General features: G+C 38.2%; 1 protein-coding gene across 1 annotated transcript in view; it reads left to right on the forward strand.

Annotated features, from left to right (window-relative positions):
• Positions 1–23,849, forward strand: part of LOC134546167 (FH1/FH2 domain-containing protein 3) — a 496,828-nt gene that overhangs the window by 99,546 nt on the left and 373,433 nt on the right. The window contains exons 3-4 of the mRNA XM_063388744.1: positions 16,129–19,480; positions 22,526–22,655. Coding sequence (XP_063244814.1) covers positions 16,129–19,480; positions 22,526–22,655 — 3,482 coding nt within the window. The remainder of the gene's footprint in view (positions 1–16,128; positions 19,481–22,525; positions 22,656–23,849) is intronic.

Consider the following 23,849-nt stretch of genomic DNA (forward strand, 5'->3'; position numbering starts at 1 on the left):
CCTGTTCCACTTTTCGTTAGGCTGCCATATCGGAAAACCGTAATTTTTATGCTAGAAATTTGGAAAAAATTTCTAAAATTATAATAAATTGTAATAATCACATTTTAATAAAATACTATTTAAAAACACACTTACGTCTTGAAGTCCTCGTTCGAACCCAGAATGAGCAAAAAAAATGTTGATAGATGCTTCTTCCATGAAGGCCACCTGCCGACTGCCGACTGACCCACCAATACCAAGGCATATATATCATCAGGTCGTATGACGTCATTTTCGCCATCTTGTTTTCGTCTGCTGTAGGCCACCATCTTGTTTTCTGTTCCTAGAGTGTGCTGACACCATGTTAGTGTAATTTTACCTGCTAGAGTGCAGTAATCATTCATTATTACTGTGGCACCCATGATCTTAAGATTTGGACGCCATCTTGGAATTGTGTAATTATTTAGCTAGAAATTCGGGGGAAATTCCAAAATTCGTCAAAAAAATCACACATTAATTTACATATTGACACGATACATGGTTCGATCTCTGGACAAAGCTAAAAATTAATTTAATTAAAATACCACAAAAGTGACAGGTTTGAGGAATAAAACACAGCAAGTTCGTTTACTAACGTAATGTTTATTACATAATTTCTATTCTACTACAGGAACACTTGCGATAGTTATCAATATTATAAATATTTAGGCCTGTATAGGTGTGAAATGGCTAATTCTTAGCGCCAATCGTTTAATACTAGAGAGAGACCAATCAGAACTTTTACAAACATAGTCCTCCTCTACTTGACAGAGTTTATGAATACCATGTTTAACAGTTTGCTTCATATGGTCAGAACTGTAAATTACTGCAGCCGATGTCTTGAATGCACACCTCTTCACTTTGTCATCGATCGGATATGGCTTTCCATATATACAGTCCAACCACAAGTTATATTTCAAAGGTCCGATTGTTGCTACGACATCAGTAAGCTGATTGATTATGTTCTGTCTGATACCGTCAAGAAAATTACAAATGTCTTTTGACTCACTAATCGTATTAGGATAATAGTAGTCCTTCAATGTTTCACGAAACTCAGACTACGCCAAGAAGAAGCTATTATCATTCACCTGTAGAGCACCAATGGCGGATATGACGTCATACTACCTGATGATATATATTCCTTGGTATTGGTGCTTCAGTGGACAGGTGACCTTCATGGAAGAAGCATCTAACAACATTTTTTTTGCTCTTTCTGGGTTCGAACCTAGGACTTCAAGGCGTAAGTGTGTTTTTAAATAGTATTTTATTAAAATGTGATTATTAAATTTTATTAGAATTTTAGAATTTGTTTTCCAAATTTCTAGCAAAAAAATTACGGTTTTCCGATATGGGAGCCGTAACGAAAATTGGAACAGGGTTTTTAAAATATATTTTTTTATAATTTTTAAATTTTTTTCGATTTTCTAGCATAAAAATTACGGATTATCAGATGGCGGACATGATGTCATACGAACTGATGATATATGCTATGGAAAAAGTGGTGGGGGTCAGTCTGCCAGCAGCCACCATGAGGGAAGGATCGGTTGCCAAATTTTTTTTGCCCTCACCGGGTTCGAACCGAGGACTCCGAGTTCCATGTCGTAAATGTATGATTTTTTAAATATATTTATTAAAATTTTATTTATTTAATTTTTTATGAATTTTAAAATATTTTTCACTAAAAAAGGATAATTAATAAAGATTTTCAAGATGGCGGCCGTAACAGAAATTTCAACGGTGACGTCATACTCCTAGATGACGCCAGCGGCTTAGAGCGGCTAGCTCTTAGGACTATTAAGCCACTTTCAGAAATTTGTGTTCTTTCTAAGGCAAAAGTATTTTGAAGTTTTTCAAAATCCTAATTTTTAACTTATGAAGAAGAAAACGAGAAATATTTCCTCAAAACGGAAATTTTTGAGTCATTTTGAGTCATTTTTGAGGAATTTTGAGGAATTTTTGAGTCCAAGATGGCCGTCGTGACGTCAGAGCAATCGGTCATTGACCCGGCTCAAGCTCCACAGCCTCTAGCCAGCCAGTAGCCCCTTTTGTATACTACTTATGATTAATCAGTAGTTGATAAAATAATACAATCCTGGTGATGAATAAGATTATAGCTTTTAAATACATCTTATGTCTCCGATGGAAATATATTTTTTTCTAAACTTTGAATAATATCAATTTTTCCTTGAAGAACTTGTAAAGGTTTGTAATGGACATTAAAATAAACTACACTACGTTGCCCCGAAAGAAAGAATTTTTATTAAATGACAAAAATAAAAAAAAGTATGTTCCATTATTTCATGAAATTCAACTTTCTAAAACTCTTGAGTGTCCCCTTATTTTTTTTCTTAAAATATTTTAAATTTCGTTATAGCCATATTGATTAGATGGCTTTATTGCAGTTCGAAATATTGTTTGTGTATCGGACACATAATAAATGTTTTAAACTACGATATTATGAACGGGTAACATTTATTATCAACAGCTATGTTTTTGGGTTCTTTGAATTATTTTGTAAATGGCATGATAAATATAATAATTCATGGACATGTGCAATTGTTTGTTTACACTAGATATCATAAAGAAACCTCAAAAATGGACAGCAAAGATTAATACATATACTCAGGAAAAACAAGTACCGTAAAAATTAGCTTATGCCAAATCATAAATGCCTAAACGCCATAAGGAATTTCGTCTGTTTGCAAATGTGTTGTCAACGATTTTGTTTGTCTGCATTTACTGTTCTTGTTACAATTAATTTTTCGTCAGCCCACTGCGTTCGTCTGAGCTGTAATTTTTTCTTCTTCATGCATTAATTCCAGACATTTAGCAACTTATAAGATCTGATTTTGATTTTTATGCATTCATCTTTGTTGTTCATTATTGAAGTTTTTCTACGACACCCAGTGTAAACTAACAATGGCGTTCATGGATTTTTTTTAAAATATAGAGCCTCTTTTGTTACAGCATCACTAAAGAGTCCTTCAGAAATACATAATGTTGAACGTGCAGCAACAAAGGTGTCGCGCAGTTGTGGCATGTATCCGACAAGCATATCTCGAGTCGCTCGGACTGAGTTCCACGAAGTGAGCCTCCCTGATGGCTATCATGGACATGCGTGATTGCCGGCGGCGAGTCCCTCGCGGTGTCGCGGTGCGGGCGGGAACTCTCCGGGGACTTGCATGCACGCACAGAACACGAACCTTGCGTGCGCCGCGCTCGCCCACGTCCGCCGCCGGTCCGCGGCTCGTGGGGAGGCGTGAGCGGGGGAAGGGAGGGACAGGGGCGCCACTCCGCCTACTTGGGACGCGAACCCGCGACCTCGCCCTTCGCCCCACACACGCGCATAGAAGGTCACGGGAGCGATCGGCTTACCAACATGAAAACTCCTGAGGTAGATACGGCAGTTGAAATAACCAATCAGCTGCGACAAACTCCAACAGTGAGATCCTAGATCTATCAATTACAACATATCCAAAATAGTGAATAGATTGACAGATCGGAGAACCTTGATTTCCTGACTGAAGCAGTACTTTAAATAAAAAAAATTGGGGTTTATTTGATAGGCCCTAAGTGTTGTACAAATATATACTTTAAAATTATATGTATTTAAACGTGTTTATTTTTTAACGAATATTCAATACGGTTCCACGCTCTTACACGTATTCTTTTAAAAACTGAGACAGTCAGGGAGTGCCCTTTATGGAGTTTCTAGTTCAGATGTAAACACAAGTGCGAGTGCACGAAAGAGAACCCTCTAAAAAGATTATTATTTAGTTCACAAATCCCTCGGTATATTTTATTTCACGTTAGCAGCTGCCACACCTTTTAAAGTAAAAAGCTTGTATAATGCAAATAAAAAGTTTAATTTTTTTTGACAATATTGTTGCTTCGGTAAATCAAGTGGTCTAGAGGCCTTTCCAATGAGTCAAAGGACCCAAATTAAATTAGCAGGGGAGTCGAGGACTCTTCAAGCTTATATATATACATATATACGTATATATATATATATACACACGTATATGTATATATACGTATATATATAACCAAACGCTCAAGATTGCGTGGTGTAAGGGTCGGCGTACTTAACATATAAAACCTGGGATCGTGGGTTTGAATCCAATCTCGGGGACGTTAAAATCCTCCACCCATAAAGAAGCACCCATTTAACGACGGTGAAAAGTGAAGGAGAAAACTGTGTGTAACTGTACAAGGTTGGTAGGTCGCACAGCCGGTGCGGGAAAGTATAGAAGACGGAAAGTGGCCACGGAGCATGGTACTAGGTCACAGAGTGGTTGTCGAAGGCGTGCCTTAAGTTAAGAGGTTTCTTTAGTCCATCAACGTGCAAGATGGATGGACGATGCATGAAGGACATCGAGGGGGGGGGGGGGGGGGGGCGAAACTAGAGAGAAAAATCGGCGTGAGTGGCGACCAGAAATAATTTGTTGAGGATACGATCAGATGATGAAAGCATGCAAGTTATCAGAACGTCACCTAAAAAGCTTAGAAACACCACCCATGAGAGTGCAAAGGAAAACATGTAAATAAGTTTATGTCTTTAACACTTGAGTTCTATTTTAATGCTACCTTACATCAAAAACGGAACAACACTATTTTGAGAATTAATATAGCACTTACAAATAATGTGAATGAAAAATAACGTTTTAAGATTCATCCACTTGAGCAACTTATTGTATAAAATTCATCGTCAGATTATTTAGTTGTAGATATGCTTAATACATCAGTTCGGTGAAAAATATTCTAGAGTCCACTCTGAACTTTAAAAATAACAAAATTCTGTTGACACGTTTGATTGTAATTCGCTAAGAAGTTATAAATACTTATATGAGAGTATCGGTAAAATAAAATATAATTAAATTTTATCCACATGGATTCATTTATACTTTGTGTTTTCTAGCTTTGTTAATAATGTTATAAAACTTTAAATAACTTATTTTTATTATACACTTGTAAAATTACTAGTAATGGGAGTAGCATATAAATGTAGGTCCGATAACAGAATTCAGGCTGTGGTGCTGGACGCCATCTTGGATTGTGACGCCACAGCGGCCTTTTTGGATGACCTTGACCGTGACCTTTGAGCTTTACTTTCAAAATATTCAGTTTTTAAGAAAACTCAACCAAAAAATCTTTAAAAGAAAATTAAAACTTCGAAAATTCCATACATTGAGGGAACTACGGATTTTCAGTATGGTTGCCAAAATGGCCAACGAAATGGCGGACACTACGATAATTGACTGTCTAGTGATTGCAGTTTGTGAGCGCTAGCGGGTAAAAATTAAATAAATATGTGGCAGCGAACTCTAATAGACGCAAACAATATGGCGCATCCAGTATGGCTGCCATGGCGTCATAACGTGGAAGTAATATATACCTTGGTAGTAGTGGTGGGGATCAGTCAGTTTGAGAACATCAATAAGAAAGGACCCATCGCAATTTTTGCCCTCACTGGTTTCGAACCGAGGACTTCCAGTACCATGGATAATTTCTTTTTTCATTTAAATATGTTTTACATTTTTATAGTTTTTAAAATTTTAATTAATATTTTATTAAATTTAACTTCCCGGGTTAGAACCGGAGACCGTTATTTATTTATGTATTAATAAAATAAAAATTGGAAATAAATATATTTTTAATATATTTTGGTAATTATTCGTAATTTTTGGCCGAATTTTAAGATTTTAATGTTGACGGTCAAGGTTAAGGTCATTACCTGAGATGGGACCTCCGAGAAAAATTGCCATACCTTGAGAAAAATTGGCCTTCTCTAAGGATAATTGCCCCTGTCTGAGGAAAACGCCCTTCTCTGAAGAAAATTACCTTCCGAATATTAAAAAAAAAAGGAAATTCTTCAAATTAGGAATTTTTCGAATTTTTTTTTTTTTTAGATATATTGGTGGGAAATATTTCTCAAAAACGGGGGACATTTAGGGTGAATTTTGTTTTATAATGGCGAATTTCGAGTCAAAAATGGCGAATTTTGGCAAATTTTAAATTAAGGTTAATAGTAAAAGGTCATAGTCGATCATCCAAGTTTTCGGCCGAAAACACAGCACCACAGGCTGAATCCTGTTGTCGGACCTTCATTTCTATACTTCTAATGGACATCAACTATAATTTCGAGAAACCTCAACTTCCCAGCACATGTAAGTGTCCATTTGTATATGATGACTTCCCCCGATTGCTTAATTACTTCATGAATGTGTTCACGCCCATTCTAAATTAAAGATTACAGCTGATCAGTGGTGATTACTTATGTACCATTTGCTTTAATTTACACCTGGCGAACTCCTGCCCGTTCTTTCTCAAGCAACTATATGGCTGCGCTGGCTATCAAACATTATCATGCATCTCATCTACTTTATTTGGTTACTGTTTTTCTCTCCGTAGTCTTTTAATGCTCACATATACATAAATAAATTAAATCCTTCCACTACAAACAAAACTCCACAAACAAAAATAAAAATAAATATCATTAGCTGACAAGCCAGCTTATGTGCGGATGTATTATTTCTATCCTAGATAAGATATGCATGCATGACCATAGGTAACAAGTAAGGGTTAGTTTTGTACAATAATTTCCCGATTTTTTTTACCGAGGTTAAGGAGGTAGATACCGATCCAGCCTACCACACACAAATATATTATATGAATAAATAAATGTACTTTATAAGAATTAAAATGTAGATTTACCTGAACTGAACACAAAACTAAGCTGAAGCTGCGTAGTGAACAGATAAGGAAGTTATGGCACAAAGATCCAGAAATGTTAAAAAAATTAAGTAGTTTGTTTATTACTTACTGATAAATATTTTTCTAATTTTTCTTCTCAAGCGCGTAGGTTCGTTTTAACAATAAGACATAAGTTTCATTCAAATATTTCAACACAAGTATCTGAGCTCAGCAGTTTGTTTTAAAGCATATTTATTGTTCTAATAGAAACTTTAATCATTCCAACAATGTAGTTGGTTGGTGTAAAGTATAATTTTATTGTTAATGAGATTTTGCAAGGTACAGACATCAAGGGCGTATGCCGTAGCAATTACCTACTACCAATCAGTATCGTTAACCTTGTTTGAAACTACACACTGGATGTAAAACCCGAAATGCACAGCAGTCATTGGTATATTTGTATTAGTGAAGCAGGATGATAAGTGCGACGCTCGCTGGTGCTTCTTGTGCAGTATCGCCTCTAAGCGCAAGGCTCTGAACTGGTACGCTGTCTTTTCGTCGTGCACAGGGTAACTATGAGATTGGAGTGGTAATCATGACATTATACGGCGTAGATATAATTATAAAGGTGTATGCAAGTCCCTTAAGTGATTTCAATAATCTGCAACGGAATCTGAAATTATGCGTTTTAATATTTCACACTTTCTCAAAAATACAGTTTGAAAACTAAATAAGGAAACAAAATACTCATTCGCCTTCAGCGTATTCTTAAACGCTTTTCGGAAATAAACACTCTATTCAGATGTCTGGAGCAGTTTTCAAATCGCGTGTTTATGTTTTCTGAAGCTCTGCTCACCATATGTGTGCCCAGGTAGGCGGGGCCCTTGGGAAGTGAGTAAAGGAAAAAAAAAAAAAGAAGAAAAAAGAAAAAAAAACGAAATTCACTATCATGTCGCTTGAACAACAAGGAACAAAAATAAAAGATTCTTCGGAATGACAAATGAACCTAAGTACGTGTAATAAAGCTTAGTGAAGGTCGTTTCATGGGCCATTTTTCACCCGCCTACACTTCCCGCTCACGCAGCTACGGATCTGAACACAGTTGGTACCCCTCAATTTCTGCAACTTCGAAAGAAAATATATTGTTGACTGGTTGAGATTTATTATTTAATATGAAATGATGTATCGTACGCCTGAGCTACGCGCATTATTTACGTGCATGTAGAACACTGGATTCACGTTACAGAGGACACGGGTTTTAATACCGGTTGAATAACTTTTTTTTTTTTAGATATATTCCCGAAATAACTCCAACCGAATTCTGGCTTCGTTCCGTTGTACAGGCAATGACCGGTCACTTTCCCTATGTCCAGTGTTCTTATGGCATCACTGTTAATGAGAAGTTAAGCTCGAATGCCAATAGAAATAATAATGAAACATATAATTTATAACGGGCTGATAACAGCAGCGGAATGATCTCTGCACCGATACTACTTTCGAGTGCTGCCGAACTGAGTGCGAGTCACGTGACGCGCACTGCACGCCCACCGAGTAGCCCGCTTCGAGCGCTCCTCGCGGCGTCCGTCAACCACCCGGCCTCTGACGTCACTGCACGCCAAGTGCCCCGGGACGGCGCGATGACGTCACGGCTCGCGGGTTGCCCGCGATTTATGGCCCGTCCAGGGACTGCGCGCCGGTGATTTACGTGTTCTCCAGCCTGGCTGGTGCCGCTTGTATCCGTTGCCTAAAAGCGCACAGTGCCACGCTAATTCTTCTTTTTTTATATGTAACATTGGTACCAGCTGACGTACCTCTCGTGGACCGGGCTTAACGCAGCGTGAAACAGCTTCATTTAAACAGATAGGGGTACTTGTGATGAGTAACATCTGAGCTCTCGATATACGGCATTTGATGAAAGTATTTTCTAAAATTGATTGGAAGTCGAATGAACGGAAATGTGTAACCACGGTGCTGCCATCTGTGGAAGTCTCAAAAATCTCGAAAATATGGTGAACTCGCGTGATTCATTCTTGAACATAGCAGAATTTACACGGCGCACAGTTATTAAAAGATAAAAGTTTTTAATAGTACAACTATCCTCTACTACTTTATGTTATAATTTATAAAACTTAAGGTTAAAAAAATTATTTTAAAAACGTTATAATCCTGGCATTACAATTCATAATGAACATTTAAATTTAGCGATAGCGCAGCGCTAATATTGTAAAAAGAACAAAAATTGCCAGCCTGCACATATTTGACGCTATGAAAAATAAAATAATTTCGTGATGAAATTTTTACTGTTATATCTTAAATATTGAATAAGCTCTACAAGGTTAAGATTTGTTTGTAAGTCTTATTTACCGATTGATTTCAGTCGTTTAAGCAATAACTAATATACAAACATATACTTAGTGTTTTAATATGTGTTTTAAAATTATTTAGATTAATATTTTATTTTTAAGAATTAGAAGTTCAATTTCGGTCCGAGTTTCCTAGTATAAGTGTATTTGCAACAAAAACAAATTAATTGTTCAAGTTTTTTGCATTTATTTTAAAATTTCAGTTTGCAAATGGAAAAATTTTATTGTCGAAATAGCTGCTCGACAGCGAATTCTAGCGGCCAGCGCAAAAACGTGTGATTCGCGTAAAAAAATGTAGTTGACATCACAATTTGCGCGCTCTTTCGTGTGTTTATCACGCTGAGCGTTATCATAAAGAAATCTGCGTTAAATTTCGTGTCCGAGTTTCGTTTAATAAGTTTATTTGCAAAATGAGATCACATGAATATGCTCGTTACCAAAGTTAGATGTTACACATCTCTGGCGAGTACTGAAAAACTCGCATAAATATACTTTTTTTTTTCCTTCGATATATCTGGTAAAAAGTAATCTCTTATTTTGGTCACAGGTCAATTGGCAATTAGATGGAAAAACAAACAACCAAACAAACATTCTTTTTATGAATTTAGAAATTTTATTGTAAAGCTTTATAGTATACAATGTTTTCCGCTTATCAGTCCGGAGATTAAGACAATAATCTTCCTCTTAATTAAAACGTGCAAAATTTCATGAAAAAAATACAAAAATTCTACTTTAAGAGATGGGATAGGGGGATGGAGTTAGGCTTACGAAATTTAATGCAAACAATGACATTATTCTGATTTAATACAAATTTTGGACATATGCCGTTGCAGTTCAGTCTGTTTGTGCCTGATGACGGGAACAGATGCCAGTACCCGAAACATCTCAACCGTTTGGTCATAGGGAGCCTATTGTGTTGGTCGTTGTTCTGTTGTCAATAATAACTGTTTCTTTTCATTGTTGGATTCAAATGTTTGCTGGATTGTCCCGGTTTGTTGTCTGTCTGCATTTACTGTTATTGTTGAAACTTTCTCGTCGTTGTTAGCCCACTGTGTTAGCCTGTTAGTTATTCATGACTTAATTCCTACCACGGAATCCTCGTGCTGCATGATGATTTACGTTTGAAAACTGCAATGGCGTATGTCAAAATTTCCAATTGCATGAAGCATTTAAAAAACATTTATCTGGTTTTGGAGTACAACAATTAATCGAGAACGGAGTAAACCTTAAGATTTGTATTAAAAAACTAACACACACACTTTTTCTATTTTTAGGTGTGTGTGTGTAATGCAACTTGTCTGAGATTAGAAATTTTTCCAAAGTTGTACCAGTGGTATCTATTTCCCAACTGTCATCTCGGGATGTTTGTTTACGAACACTGACAACCTCAAAAAATTCGTTTACAAACACAGTTGACAGATAAATAAGTGGCGGAAGAATACGTAGACCATTAATACTACTTTGAGAACTGTTCAGCTTTCAGACGAGTTGAATGACACAGTTCATACCAAATGTCATGTCCATCGTTTGAATTTCGATTGACAAAGAATTGTTCTGGTTTAATCAATTGCGTTCAGAGGTATACTTCGTTATCCATTGCCTTGTACTGCCTTAAAATTTAAATATATATAATTTATAATTAAAATTATATTTAATATATATTTAATTTTAAGGCAGTACAATGCGATGGATAACTAAGTAAACCTCTGGACGCGATATATAGATATATATATATATATATAAATGGATGCTGGTATATTTAGGATTGATAAACTCCGACACCACTTGACCGATCATCATGAAAGTTAGCACATCGAAGTGTTTTTTCATGGAGAAGGTTTTTATTATATCCATTTTTTTGTAACTCTCCGCTAGATGGCGCTGCAGCGCATCAGCTTCTAAACCGATCAAACGATTTCCATGGGTAAATTCATTTTTATAACAGAAAATCATAGGTCATGGACATACAAACAGTAACTGTGTGTCATTTCGCTATGTCCACCACACTGTCATATAGCGCTATCCATTTTGCTTTAACTCGCGGACAATATATCACACTGTGTTCAGCCCGGGCAACAACGGGTACTGCAGCTAGTAACATATATATATAATTAGTACGTAATAAATTAACGAATTAATTATAAAACAAAAATTTCCTTAATAATAATTTTTTTGTATCGATAAGATTTTGTTTATTTTCTAATATACAGTGATGGATAATTCGTGAGCAGAGTACATGCGAGACTACAGGCAGCGTGAGCGTGAGGAAAATTTGCGAACTGGAGAAGTATGGCCGAAAAATGTTGCTCGTAACTCTACTCAAAGTTACCTGATTTTTGCTCGTTTCCACTTGCAGAGTCAGGTAAGTCAAATCTAACCGAAAACCTTGTAGGTTAATCAAATTAGAGAAATACTCTACTCTGCCTCAAGTGAAGGCGGTGCAAGCCGACCTGTTGCACATCACTGGCGAGCACTGAAAGACTGGCTCACTTTTATTTATTTGTTCCCTTGTCCCCCCCCCCCCCCCTTTTTGTTCTGTCCGTCGAGACGGACTGAAGAAGTAAAAACTTCTCGCGAGTCAGGCGGTGCCGTAGAAAAAGAGGGCAATTAAGAGCGACGGCAGGACAGCGAAGCGAAGAAGGAGAGAAGGAGAGAGGGAGAGAATCCTCGCGACAGACTCACTTCATCTGCAAAAACGGGCGCAGGAAGTAGTTTGTGTGTGTGTGTGTGTGTGTGTTGGTCGAGAAGGGGAGGGGGAGACCTTCGACGACCCTCGCGTGCTCAAGTGGCGAAAATTCCAGCCAAATGATGATGGTTTCGAGTTCAGCGACCCCAAACATTCTACATCTCTCACTTCCCCGCTCCCCACAAATCTTCCTCATCACCATTTCCCCTTAGTACATGTTTTCCCAGCACAGCTTTACCACAACACGCTAATGAACCGTGAAGCCTGTGTAAGCTTTATCGAGATATTTCGCTAAATAAAAAAAGTGTGTGTGTAGGCTACTTGCGTCCGTATGTTAGAAGTTACACCTCTTTTTTATTTAAGACACTGAACTGTTTTGGAATTTACTATAGTAAAATTTTAATAGAGCAAATACTCAGTATTCAATATTAATATAAACTTGAGTATGAAATTAATTTAATTTACTAAAATTATCGAGATACATTTTATTTGAAAGTTAAAATAAATAAATATGCTGAATTTTTATTGTAATATACAAGTTTGAATTATTTATTAAATAGCGAAATAGTTTTTAATTTATAATGAAAATAAATTATATATACTTGAACATAATCACACTTATTTATATGCAGTTGGAAATACGTTTAAAAGTTTATAAACACAATTAATATCACTAATATTTACAATAAATGTTTTTAATTGATATGAACCAGCATTCTATATAAAAAACTAAATTCTGAACGCCACTCACACGCAGTCCCGCACCCGCTGCTAAAGTCGCTGCCGGAACAGTGATGTGGACTATCGAACCATTCAATTTGTAGAGCGAAAGAATAAATTGTATAGTGAAACCTCTCAAATAAAAGCAAAAAAGACTTGAAAAAATAATAAACCTCTGGTTGTACCCAATTTTCGACACTGAATTTATATTAAAATACTCCCCATTTTGTTAAAATTCATTAAAATGTTAATACTCTATCGTTTCCGCACATCTTAGATGACTATAAATGATTAAGTATTAATGAATACATGTACTATTATAAAGTTTTAGTTTTTATTACCTATGCGAATTATTGGAAATTCATTTCTTAACGAAAGTTCTTAATTTAATATTACGTTAAGTAAAAATAGAGGATACATATGGGCCTACATAGTATGAAATAATCAATCCAATGAACTGAGCTATGTATTTAATAATAATATAGCAATACTATAAACAAATAAAATGTTTTCATATACATATTTGCTTGAAGCACAATTTGTAAAATCCAATCATCTGCAATATAAAAAAAAATCCAACGTCGAGGATAGAACCTTTAGTACATAGACCGCGCACTATAAACACTGCGCTAGCAAGTCTGAAAAGATATTTTTGTAACGCCAGTTTTCTTAAGTTTTTTATAACTTCGAATTACTCTTTACTATGATGTTTAGTTTACAAATATATTCCAGGGTAGTTTCACTATCATAAAGTTCCATTTGACACACCAATACCATATTGTATGTCCCCTAATATTTATGAAAGTGACTATATATGAGTTTATGTTCATACACGTGAGTCCGCTATCTTCCTATGATAATTCCGTTGCACGGTGCGCGTGTATCGTAAAAATTCACTCCAGTCATTTTTCCATAACGCGCCTAAAGAAGTATAATTTCAAAAATACATAATATGATAAAAGTGTGAACAAAAACTAAATAATAAAATATTAAGTACAGGAGATATCACAAAACTGGTTTATTATTATTATAAATGTTCTGAAAATTTGAAATCCAGAAGAACAAAAATTACTTAAGTATTCGGGAGAGCTGCTGGAGTATGGGAGCTCCAGCTGATTTTCAAAACCTTTCTCTATTTTATTTTCCTTTCTCCGGAAAGCTTGCCTTGTTCCGGTGACGATGTAGCTGCCATCTATCGCCTTGTGTCATCGGCGAACCCTGCGTTGTCGCCGGTCTCGTTCTGTCGCTGTGTTGGCACCGCCGTTAAGCCTCTACGAAGATAACATTAATTTTTTTTTCACCCCCTCTCCAGTTTGACGACTTCATTGTTGTTCAGAGTCTCTTTCTCTCTTTATATATATTCCTGTCTCCACGCCTCTCTGTTCCCGTCCGGTTCCTCCTCTCCACCCATCAACCCCAAACACACACACTCACGAACAAAACATTCCGGTTCTGAAACTGCTAATGCCCTCGCTACATCGTCCTATCGCAGGAGAGCTGTGTTGTAGTGCCACTTCGTCATCTGACAACAGCTGTCACGTGTGTCCTGAGGTAATTAGTCCCGTTGCGTGTCACATTCGGATACAAAATTAAAAAAAAAAAAGTTTGTTATAAGCATGTTGTCTCGATTGTCTGACTTATGACCCGAACTCAAAACACTGCTATCGGATTTAATTCAGCCGTCCAAGCTTTGTAGGTTAAGTTAGACTTTGGCATTTTTATGATTAGAGACGTGCAAAGTTCGCGTTATTTTCTGTCACCTGAGTGTACTCCACGTTCTTGTATAAATTTCCAAACGGTGTTTTTGTTTGTTTGGCAGATGCCACACTGTAACCTCTGTCATGACGGACTCATACGTTTCTTGTAAGTTTTTTGACGTGAGTACGTCTGTTAGCTCGTTACAGTGATGGTCGGTCGAACTTTTTTGTGTGACAAAATACCGTCAGATTTTAATCGCTAAGACTTTTGAGACTAATAATGCGTAAACAACGGTAAAGCTCACAAGGGATAAAACATGTTTGTACGTGTTTGTCACGCAGTATTTGTTTTGGCTGTGACGTCATCGTACCAGTGTAGGCACATGTGCATGATTGCTACGTATTAGCTTTGTGTAAAGTTATAAATCGGTGTAGCGTGGAAACGCGTTTAGTTAGAAAATTGCATCGGGTGTCAGTGTCAATAGCTCGCGGATCACTACTAGGAATATAACTGAAAATCGGTATTAAATAAAAATTACAAAATAATAAAAGATATTGTTTCATATGATTCGTAGATATGCTCGAAATCATATAAAACGCAAGTCAGAGGAAAGCTCACGTCAAAAGGAATCCAGAAAGCCTAAATGGTCCAGTGCCCAGAAAATTCGAGAGCTACGGAAGCGTCGAAAAGGAAATGAAAATATAATTTTATTCCAGGCCCGTGAACCTCCTATAGGTAATTAAAATGTAAAATATGTAGTTTCAAGTCTAGAACGCGAAATTAGCAGGTCCCTACAAAACAAAAGTTCTACGGGTATATCGATGTCATCATCAATGTTATACTGAAATACTGTAACTTTGGGGAGGGGGGGATGTGGTTTCGCAGCATCGACTTGAATGCTTACTAGAGCACCTACATTATACAACTGTAAAATAGTTGCTTTCCAGGTCTGTTGTAAAGACAACTCTCGCAAAGCACGCAATCAGTTTATCATTAGGAATCGTAAGTTTCAACCTCACTTTCGCTTACATATTGTTATCTTCGTAGAAACCTAATAACTTCGAGTGAAATCACGTTTAAGTAATGTGAGAAGACAATAAAGTTACCGCATTTATGTATGAAAACTATTCTAAAATAAACTGGAACCTCTATACTTATTTGAAAGATACTCTTCACGCCTATGTTATAATTTAAGTATTATAAAAAAACATATTTCATAGAACATTTTAGGTGTATTATTGTGTTAGCAGTTTGTAAATATATACAGTTTATTTTGACATGAATTGAAACAATAAAATTTTGCATTTTTTTTCTTTCAGAATATATTTGGCTGCGCAAAACATAACACTAGAGTTTTTATATTAAATATTTGTGCTAAATTATAAAATCATTAAAAGTATTCAGTGTAGAAAAAGGAAAATGTAATGAAAATGAAATATTCATTTGGTTGTAACTGAATAGAATTACATATCTAAAGATTCAAAATGTTTCAACAAAGCCGACATATTTCCCAGATTATTTTTAATCTTTTAAATATTTTTTCTTGAGTTAATAATTCCAAATAAAGAATTATTGTCACAGTTGCCCAGTTGGAGAGCGGGATGAGATGCCATATTACGAAGCGTGGGTTTGAGTCACTTTCGATTCCCTTCTGATTCCCGACTAACTTTTCCAACCCGCTGATGGAATTGTTAGGTTTACGTGTAGTTGATTTGCTGGTATGTGAACCGACCTCCATTAAACCCACCAAAGTAAAAATGTCGTATGGAGACTTTAAGATTGATTCACGGTTCAAGGCTGCTGCAGTTGCTATCCAGGTCAGGAAGAACAGATGGAGGAAGGGCAAAAACATATATTAACGAAGCGTGGGCACCTTGGCCTCGGGAAGACCAGTCTCATCTAGCTGCAATTAGAAGCAATGAGCGGGATGGTGTGGCGTGTGTGTTGCAGTACGACGGCGGCTACGCGCGGAGTCGCCTGGGCGGCGGCACGGCATCCACGCCGCCAGGCAGGGCCGGGGTCGGCGGGACCTCCACGTCCTACAAGTCCGCCTGCCCCGTGGCTCCCAGCGCCCGCGACCGGTCGTCGACGCGGGACGCGCCCGCCAAGTACACCGGCTCCAGCTCGTCCAGCTTCAGAGAGGGCGACCGACTGTCGCTGCGGGACAAGTACGCGACGGGCACCTACCCCGGCCGCAGCCGGGACTCCTCCCTCTCCAGCTACGACAGGAAGGAGCCCGACTACGGCCGGGGCCGCAGGAGCCGCGACCCCAGCCCGGAGGTGTCCAGCTACGTCAGCACGCTGTCGCCTTACCGGCTGTACGGCAGGAGTGCGTACAGCCGCTCCACCAGCAGGGACGCCGGGGGCGACTCTGCCGCCTCCTCGGCGTCCTCGACCCCCGCCACGACGCCCGTCCACGCGCCGACCTCGCTGCGGTTCACGACTGGCTCGCGCTACACTGGGTCGTCGTCTGTCAGGAGCCCCGTCAGTGACAAGTCGCCCGCGGCGTACGGCAGGTCGTTCAGCAGGTCGTCCTCGCAGCAGGATCACGAGGACTCGGCCAGGAGGAGAGACAAGGGCTCTTCTTCCGAAGGGTCGAAGAAGCTCAGGAGCACCGTGGCGGACAGCGCTGCGAAAGGTGAAGATGGAGACGTGACCACGTTCGTGACGGTGGTTACCCGAGGCACTTCGCCCACCCCCCCGTCCACGTCTTCCTTCCTCAGAAGCCGGCGCGCTGAGATGTCGCGGAGCATAGAGAAGACGATAGCGAGGCCCACGGTGAAGCCCGAGATGGCTGACAAGGAGATGCAGTCGGACAGAGGAGACGACACCTCCAGGACTTCTAGGTTCTCCAGCCGTCTCTCCTCTTCGCCTTGGTCGTCGTATATGGACCGCTACGGGAGTAATTACTCCCCTGTTTCTCGTTACTCTTCGCGCTACGGGAACTATAGTTCATTATCCTCTGCGAAGAGTACCGACAGAGACACATCAACAGGTGCTCAACTGCAAAATAACGATTCAAATGAAAGTGTTAACAGTACAACCAACGAAAATTATTTTAACTCTCCATGTATTAACACCGAAAGCCAAGCCAAAGATATTGTAAGCCAAAAGGTTTCAGAGGCAATGAAAAGTAATGATTTAAAACAAACTTTTACTCCTTCGCCAGATGTAGAGAATCTTAAGCAAAGTTTAAAATTTATTGCAGAAAAATCTGTATTGGGCTCCAATAACAAGTCACATTCAAATAATGCAGTCAAAAACTGTCAAAATAATAACAGTATGAGTAGTAACTCTAAAACCCCTAATGCCAACCATACACCATCAAACGATATAAAGTCTCCTTCTAACCTACTGAAGAAATCTTCTTCAGACTGCAATTCACAAACGGTACCTAATATTCCAGTGCCACAAACAGCGTTTAATCATTCTTTACCAGCAACGTCCTCTTTAACACCTTCGTCATCAAAGACTTTGGTGAAACAAAGCTCTCCAGATACATCTAGCGGGAAACTTCTTCCACCACCAGTTCCTAAGGATAAATTTACAGGGCCACAAAGTCAGACACTTAAAACCTCTTCCTCATTACATACACTCAATAAACTAGCAATACCGAACAAAGATTTTAGAAAGTCTGCTTTGAATGTTGAACTAGCAAACGTATTACAAGCTGAAGCTTTCAAAAAGATGCAAGAGAAGCAGAGAAAAACAAGTCAAAATGAGGATGATAATAGGAGAAATTCAGTTGGATCTGGGGGATTGGAATCTTTACCTGTGACTGGTGGATCCGCGCCATCTCTTGCGAAGACAACGCATTCCACTAGCAAACTGCGCGAGAGCAAGTCACTGTCGAAGCTGCACTCTAGCAAAAACACGAATCAGGTTAAGTCAAAATTGATATCCCCAGACAAGTCTAAACCACCAACCGTCAGGAGAAAATCTGACTCACATAGTTCTTCGAGTGAATCTACTTCCAGCGATGAATCTAGTTCCGATTCAAGTTCGAGCAGCAGTAGTGAGACATCTTCTAGTGATGAAGAAATAGAAAAATGCGTGCAAGTCATAAGAAGGCGAAGATCTTCTCGATCCCCAAAGACTCCCGAGAAGAATGTCGCAGGAAATAATATAACCGCCTCCAAACCAGTGATATCTGCTTCTTCAGCTGACGAGTTGGCCGTTGCAACAGAAAAACCTCCACGGCCACCATCCAGCCCCAGAGCTCAGGCAAAAACTGAAGAGGCGAAGTCGTTCCTGATGCGAGCTCTTGCTCCTGTTACCAATTTGTTCAGGGGAAAATCACAAGAAGCATTGAACAACAGTGAAAAATTAACAGAAAGTGAAGGGAAAATGGGTAGCACTCATTCTCTTAATAGATCTTTGGGATCTGACCAAGAGGATTCAACTATAAAGAATAACAATGTATGTGGTAGTCCAAAGAACAATTCTAAATCCGATAAACAAAGAAAGCCTAAATTTAAATTACGGAAACAAGAGTCTGGAGAGAGGGCATGGTGGCTAGATAGCAATCCCAATATCCCTGAAGGAATTCAGAGGATTGCAAGCAACATTTCTTTAAACAAAGTCCAAGATTCTGAAAATAGGACAATTGGAGAACCAGACACAAACAAAATCAAAAACTTCAAGCTGAGAAAACAAGAATCGGGAGAAATTCCGTGGTGGCACGATGCGAACGGTGAAGTACCCGAAGGAGTTCAAAGGATAAAAAGTAGTCAATCGATTGCTAAACTTAACGAAGTTAGCTCGAGGCCAGATTCAAGTAACAAAGAAGAGGAGATCAAAAAGTATAATTTACGTCGTCAGCAGTCGGGAGAGAAAGCATGGTGGTTGAAAAGTAACTGCGATGTACCAGCAGGCATCATGAAGCTCCAGAGCAACAAGTCCTTGTCGGACTTCCTGCAGAGCGAGTTGAAGGCCAAGGTCCAGAAAGTCGGGAAGGACAAGTCCTCGACGGAGGAGAGCTCGGAGGATTCCGCGGCAGAAGAAGGACGAAAGGAAGTCGCAAACGATCGGCAGGTACCGAAGTTCCCGTTGACGCTCCCAGGGAACTCCGTCACCGGTTCTTGTACGGCGGGGGACAAAGGCGAGGACGAAGGCCGTCAGTCGCCTTACGATAACCTGCAGGAGCAGAAGACAGCGAGGGGCAAGGCCGCCTCCAAGACAAGGCCGAAAAATCTCCCTCTGTTCATCGGCAGCCACACAAACATCGACGATATTTTGGGCAGCGCGGCAACCCTCGTCAACCCGTTGATAGGACTTTCCAAACTGAGAAGAGGCAAAGGAGGTATGTTACGTCAACCTACAGTCGGTCTAATTAGCAAACCTCTAAACTCCCTGGACACAATTTTTTTACAGGAGGGCGAGAAAAAAAGACTCGAAACTCCAACCTTACTGTTGGTTGTAATTATATGCATATACCTCGTAACTCCTTAGGTTTAATCTGCATTTATAATACCAATCATACTAAAGTGATATAAACAGACATTATCGACTCCTACTAAAAAGAAGTAACTATGCGAATATTTTTAATTAAAGATTCTAACTAAAATTGTTAACAAACATTAGTTAATTCTGGAGTGACCAGGTTTGCTAATTCACTCTTTTGGAGCTACAGTTTCCTAAGTGTGAATTTTTTTGTGTAAAAAAATCCTCAAGTATGAAACTTGGAGAGGACACGCAGACCTAATTCTGAGAAACGTTAATAAAAAAATTATAATTGACAAAGAAATTGAGTTATTATGTTTGCTGATTAGACAGATGACTTTCCTTTTTTTAAAAAAGTGCTGAAATACTACGAGCCAATAAAATCTTGCAAGGAGCGTGTGATTCAATTATGTGTGACTAAGACAGAGGTTACAATGTGGAAGTTGCCAAACAACAAACAGCACAGATTTAATTGTGTGTAAGAACTCGAAGCCTACCCATGTTCCAGAAACCAATACGAATTTTGCATGACTTTACTCATATGAGTTCTTTATTAGCATATTGCAGAACTCATTGTGCATAGGAGAAATATTCTCACTACTAAAAATACTATCAACTTCATATCATACATACCTATGAATTTTTGTTCTTATAAATGTCTCGTTATGGTGCAGTCTTTCAGGATTTAATTTTAAAACATTTTGCTTTATGTACCAAAATCATAAGCCAATAAAACTTATTCAAGGTTTGAAGCTTGATTCTCTTGACGAACGCACCAAAACGTTTATTTTGCCTTTGAATTTAAAATGTAATTAAAATTGTGAATTTAGAGGCTGTGTTACATGCTGATGAACTGTGTGATACAGACGTCTAGGAGATAAACGATCGTTTTCTATTTAAACATTAATAAATTGTTTCCACTTATAAGTAGTATGAAAAAACTAATAATTTACTCCAAAATGCACTGAAAAAAGCCGATTGTGTGACGTAAAAAAACTACATTTTAAACCGACGTAAAGAAAGCACGCCTGTTTAAAGTAATAGCTCTGCCGAGATTCTTTATTTGCTGAATCCTAATCCATATTTTTGTGAGAAAGTAGTTAGTGAATGACACTGTTGACAAAATTTTATTGCATCTCCCATCTTCGAACAAAAAAACAGCCAAATACTAGTTACAATAATATAAAATTTTATTTACTTTATATACTAATATATTCCTGAGTTTTCACACACAGCAGACAACGTGGGACGTAATGGGAAACACAAAATATTCGTACATAACTCCTTAGAACAGGAAGTGACGACGAAGGTGCAGTACTTCGCTTCGACCACCGTTATGGTTTTTACATTTTCATAACATTGTTTGTTTTTATCTAGGACAATTCATAACCATATTTCACAATAAAGTCATTGCATTTTAGGTTCTGCAGCCAGTTTTACGCCAGAACCATGCTGTACACAAATACCGGCAAAATTCGCGTAATTTTCTGGAATCAGGCTAGACTCCACAATCAAGTACACAAACAGGTCTATGTCTTTGGTTGATTGGATTCTTCCATATTTCCATTTTCTGTCCGGATTACATATGGTTGTATCACGTGCATATTGGTATTTCTTATTAGTCTGTTATCCTTCGGGATGTATCAAACTACCAATGACCAAATAAAAGTACAATTTAAACGTATTATGGTTTATACGTTCTAGCCTTGTCTCCAAATAGTAATTATTATTATTTTGCAGGGCTCTAGCTATACATTATTTTATGTTTTTAAAAGCCAAGCGAATTTTAATAATCAATACAATTTTTACTTGTATATTTGTGTCGTGGTCATTCACCAGCCTCAGCTAGGAAACGCACATAAAATATATTATAACTATAAGACAAAAATTAACATCAGTAATGCTGTCTCACATTCCGATTATCTCATTTTCTTGTCCTCAAAACTAATTGAGGGCGTTTCCTGTAAATATAGTCACTTTAGCTCTCTAGCATGTTATGTTTCGTCTCAGATTCTCTCCACGGACATATACCTGATAGCGGTAAAAAGTCATGTGAGTGTTCACAGTTAACACCACTTGCGTGACCTTTTGGATCTAGAAAATAAGGTTTATTAAAATATCTGGTCGGGGAATTAGTGGCCCAACAACATATTAAAGAGAGCTTTCGGAATAAATTTATAGGAAGATCAATTAAATTAGTAGAAATGACAAGAAAATGAAATAAATTACTTGACGCGTGAGACGAAAGTTGAGGGTGTCTCTTCTCCCCTTTCAGGTCATTATTTTATTTTGACGTTTAACATGGTTCAACTTGTAGACTTTTAGTGGCCGAATTTCAACCAAATTTGTATTAAATGGATACTTTTTGTATAATTAACTGTTTAAGTTGAATTATTAACATTTTTTTGCAGTATGGATAAGAGAACCAAATGAAAACTATAATATAAAGCATTTGGGTTTGAAGGCAAAGCTGGTGCCTACTGCGAGGTATGGTTAAAAATTCCTTCAGAAAAATCATTTAATTTTTAAATTATAAAAATTCTGATTAATTTAAGAGGACAGGTAAAATTTAATTTTTTTTCTGAAATAAATTAAACCATATCACTTAGCATCCAGTAAAATTGACTTCAAACCTAAAACGATCCCATTTTATATTCGATGTCATTCTCCTTATTCACATTGCGCAAAAACGTTAAAAATGCAATTCTTACCAGCTAATTATGCAAAACTTTTACGATGTATATATTTATTTCAATCCGTGAAAGTTGGGCTAGTCAAAAAGTGGGCTGTTTTAAGCGCGTGGGACAGATATAAAACAACGACCTGGAACGGGACATTCACCCTTAAGCCCCTTCCTCCCGCACGATCGCGCGAGGCTGACCTCGCGGCCCGGGCTTGTCCGCAGCGCGCGTGGAGGAGGAGGAGGAGGAGGAGGAGGACTACGACGACGAAGGCGACGAAGAGCTGGAGGCGAGCCCCGGGCAGGTGCGCCTCCTGGATGGCTCCGCCCGCGCGCCCGGCAGCCAGCGCCACGGGTGGGTACCGCGCATCGCCTACCTCCCAGGCGCTTCTCTTCTCCCAGGCTGGGCGCACGACCAGTCTACACGCAGCGTAGTTCCAGTGTTTGGAGGCAAGACGTGGCGTGCGAACAGGGAAACTGCAGAGTCCGGAGTCGAAACACTGATCAAAATAGCTCAAACCTCAGATAACTGCACAGACAAGTCGTTACGTCGCATGTATAAGTTGGCGTGTGTGGACACTCGCTCCATCTTCCGTTCCATTTAGAAGTCTAAAGAGTTTGTTGATATAGTTTATTAAACTATATTCAAGTTAATTTTGTTTGTAGCGAGTTAAAAATAAATATTGTAGCGATAAGGATAAGAAAGCGCAGGTGTAAGAAGTATTGGTACAGAAATACAAGGCGGCAATTTGCGCGGCAGAGAAATTGTGAAGAAAAAAATTAATGATATCGGTTTACCGGTAGTAGTTGGCTAAAGTTAACATATCAAACAAATAATAGCTTATGTGCGGCCGCTGTGACCCTATAATTTTATGCTGGAATATCGTCTCTAGTATAAACCAAAGTCGCTATTCACGTCTGTCTGTTCACTTATTTATTCTAAACTACACCATGGATTTTGATGCCGTTTTTACAAACATTTACAGAATTTCTTTTGGAAAGTTAATGTTATAACACATTCATATTAAGTTTAAACATGTAAGAGAAATCTTGATGTTTCAAATCAAGTCGTAAAAAGACGCTTTTAGGGCGCTTACGTGACTTACGCTGATTTATAGTTGACTGATACAACAAATTAATGTACTACAGAAATATAGATCTTAAGAAAAGGAATAAAATTTTACCTTAGAGTGCTTTTCACATGGACACCTATATGTACCACTTTCGGGTGTGCCTTCTAAACGAATTCTGTATGTGTTGTCTCAAGAATAAAAATAGCTGTCAACATTGTTACAAATAAATTCTCTAGTTATGGCAGTACGTGTTATTTGGTAAAAAAAAATTTTAAACTTAAAATAACGTGATACTTATAAGTACTTCTTATTAAATCTAACTGCCGCTACTTTAGTAGATCGCATTCGTGCGAAGGGGGGTCAGGTAGTTAAAAATAAAGGCTCCTTACACTTCACTTACATACTCTGTTTAGAATTTTTCAAGCCTAGAAACACCCTTCTTAGCATTTTTCCTTATCCACCAATAAATACGTGTT

Source organism: Bacillus rossius, chromosome 1 (assembly GCF_032445375.1).
Source record: "Bacillus rossius redtenbacheri isolate Brsri chromosome 1, Brsri_v3, whole genome shotgun sequence".
NCBI classification, from domain to species: domain Eukaryota; kingdom Metazoa; phylum Arthropoda; class Insecta; order Phasmatodea; family Bacillidae; genus Bacillus; species Bacillus rossius.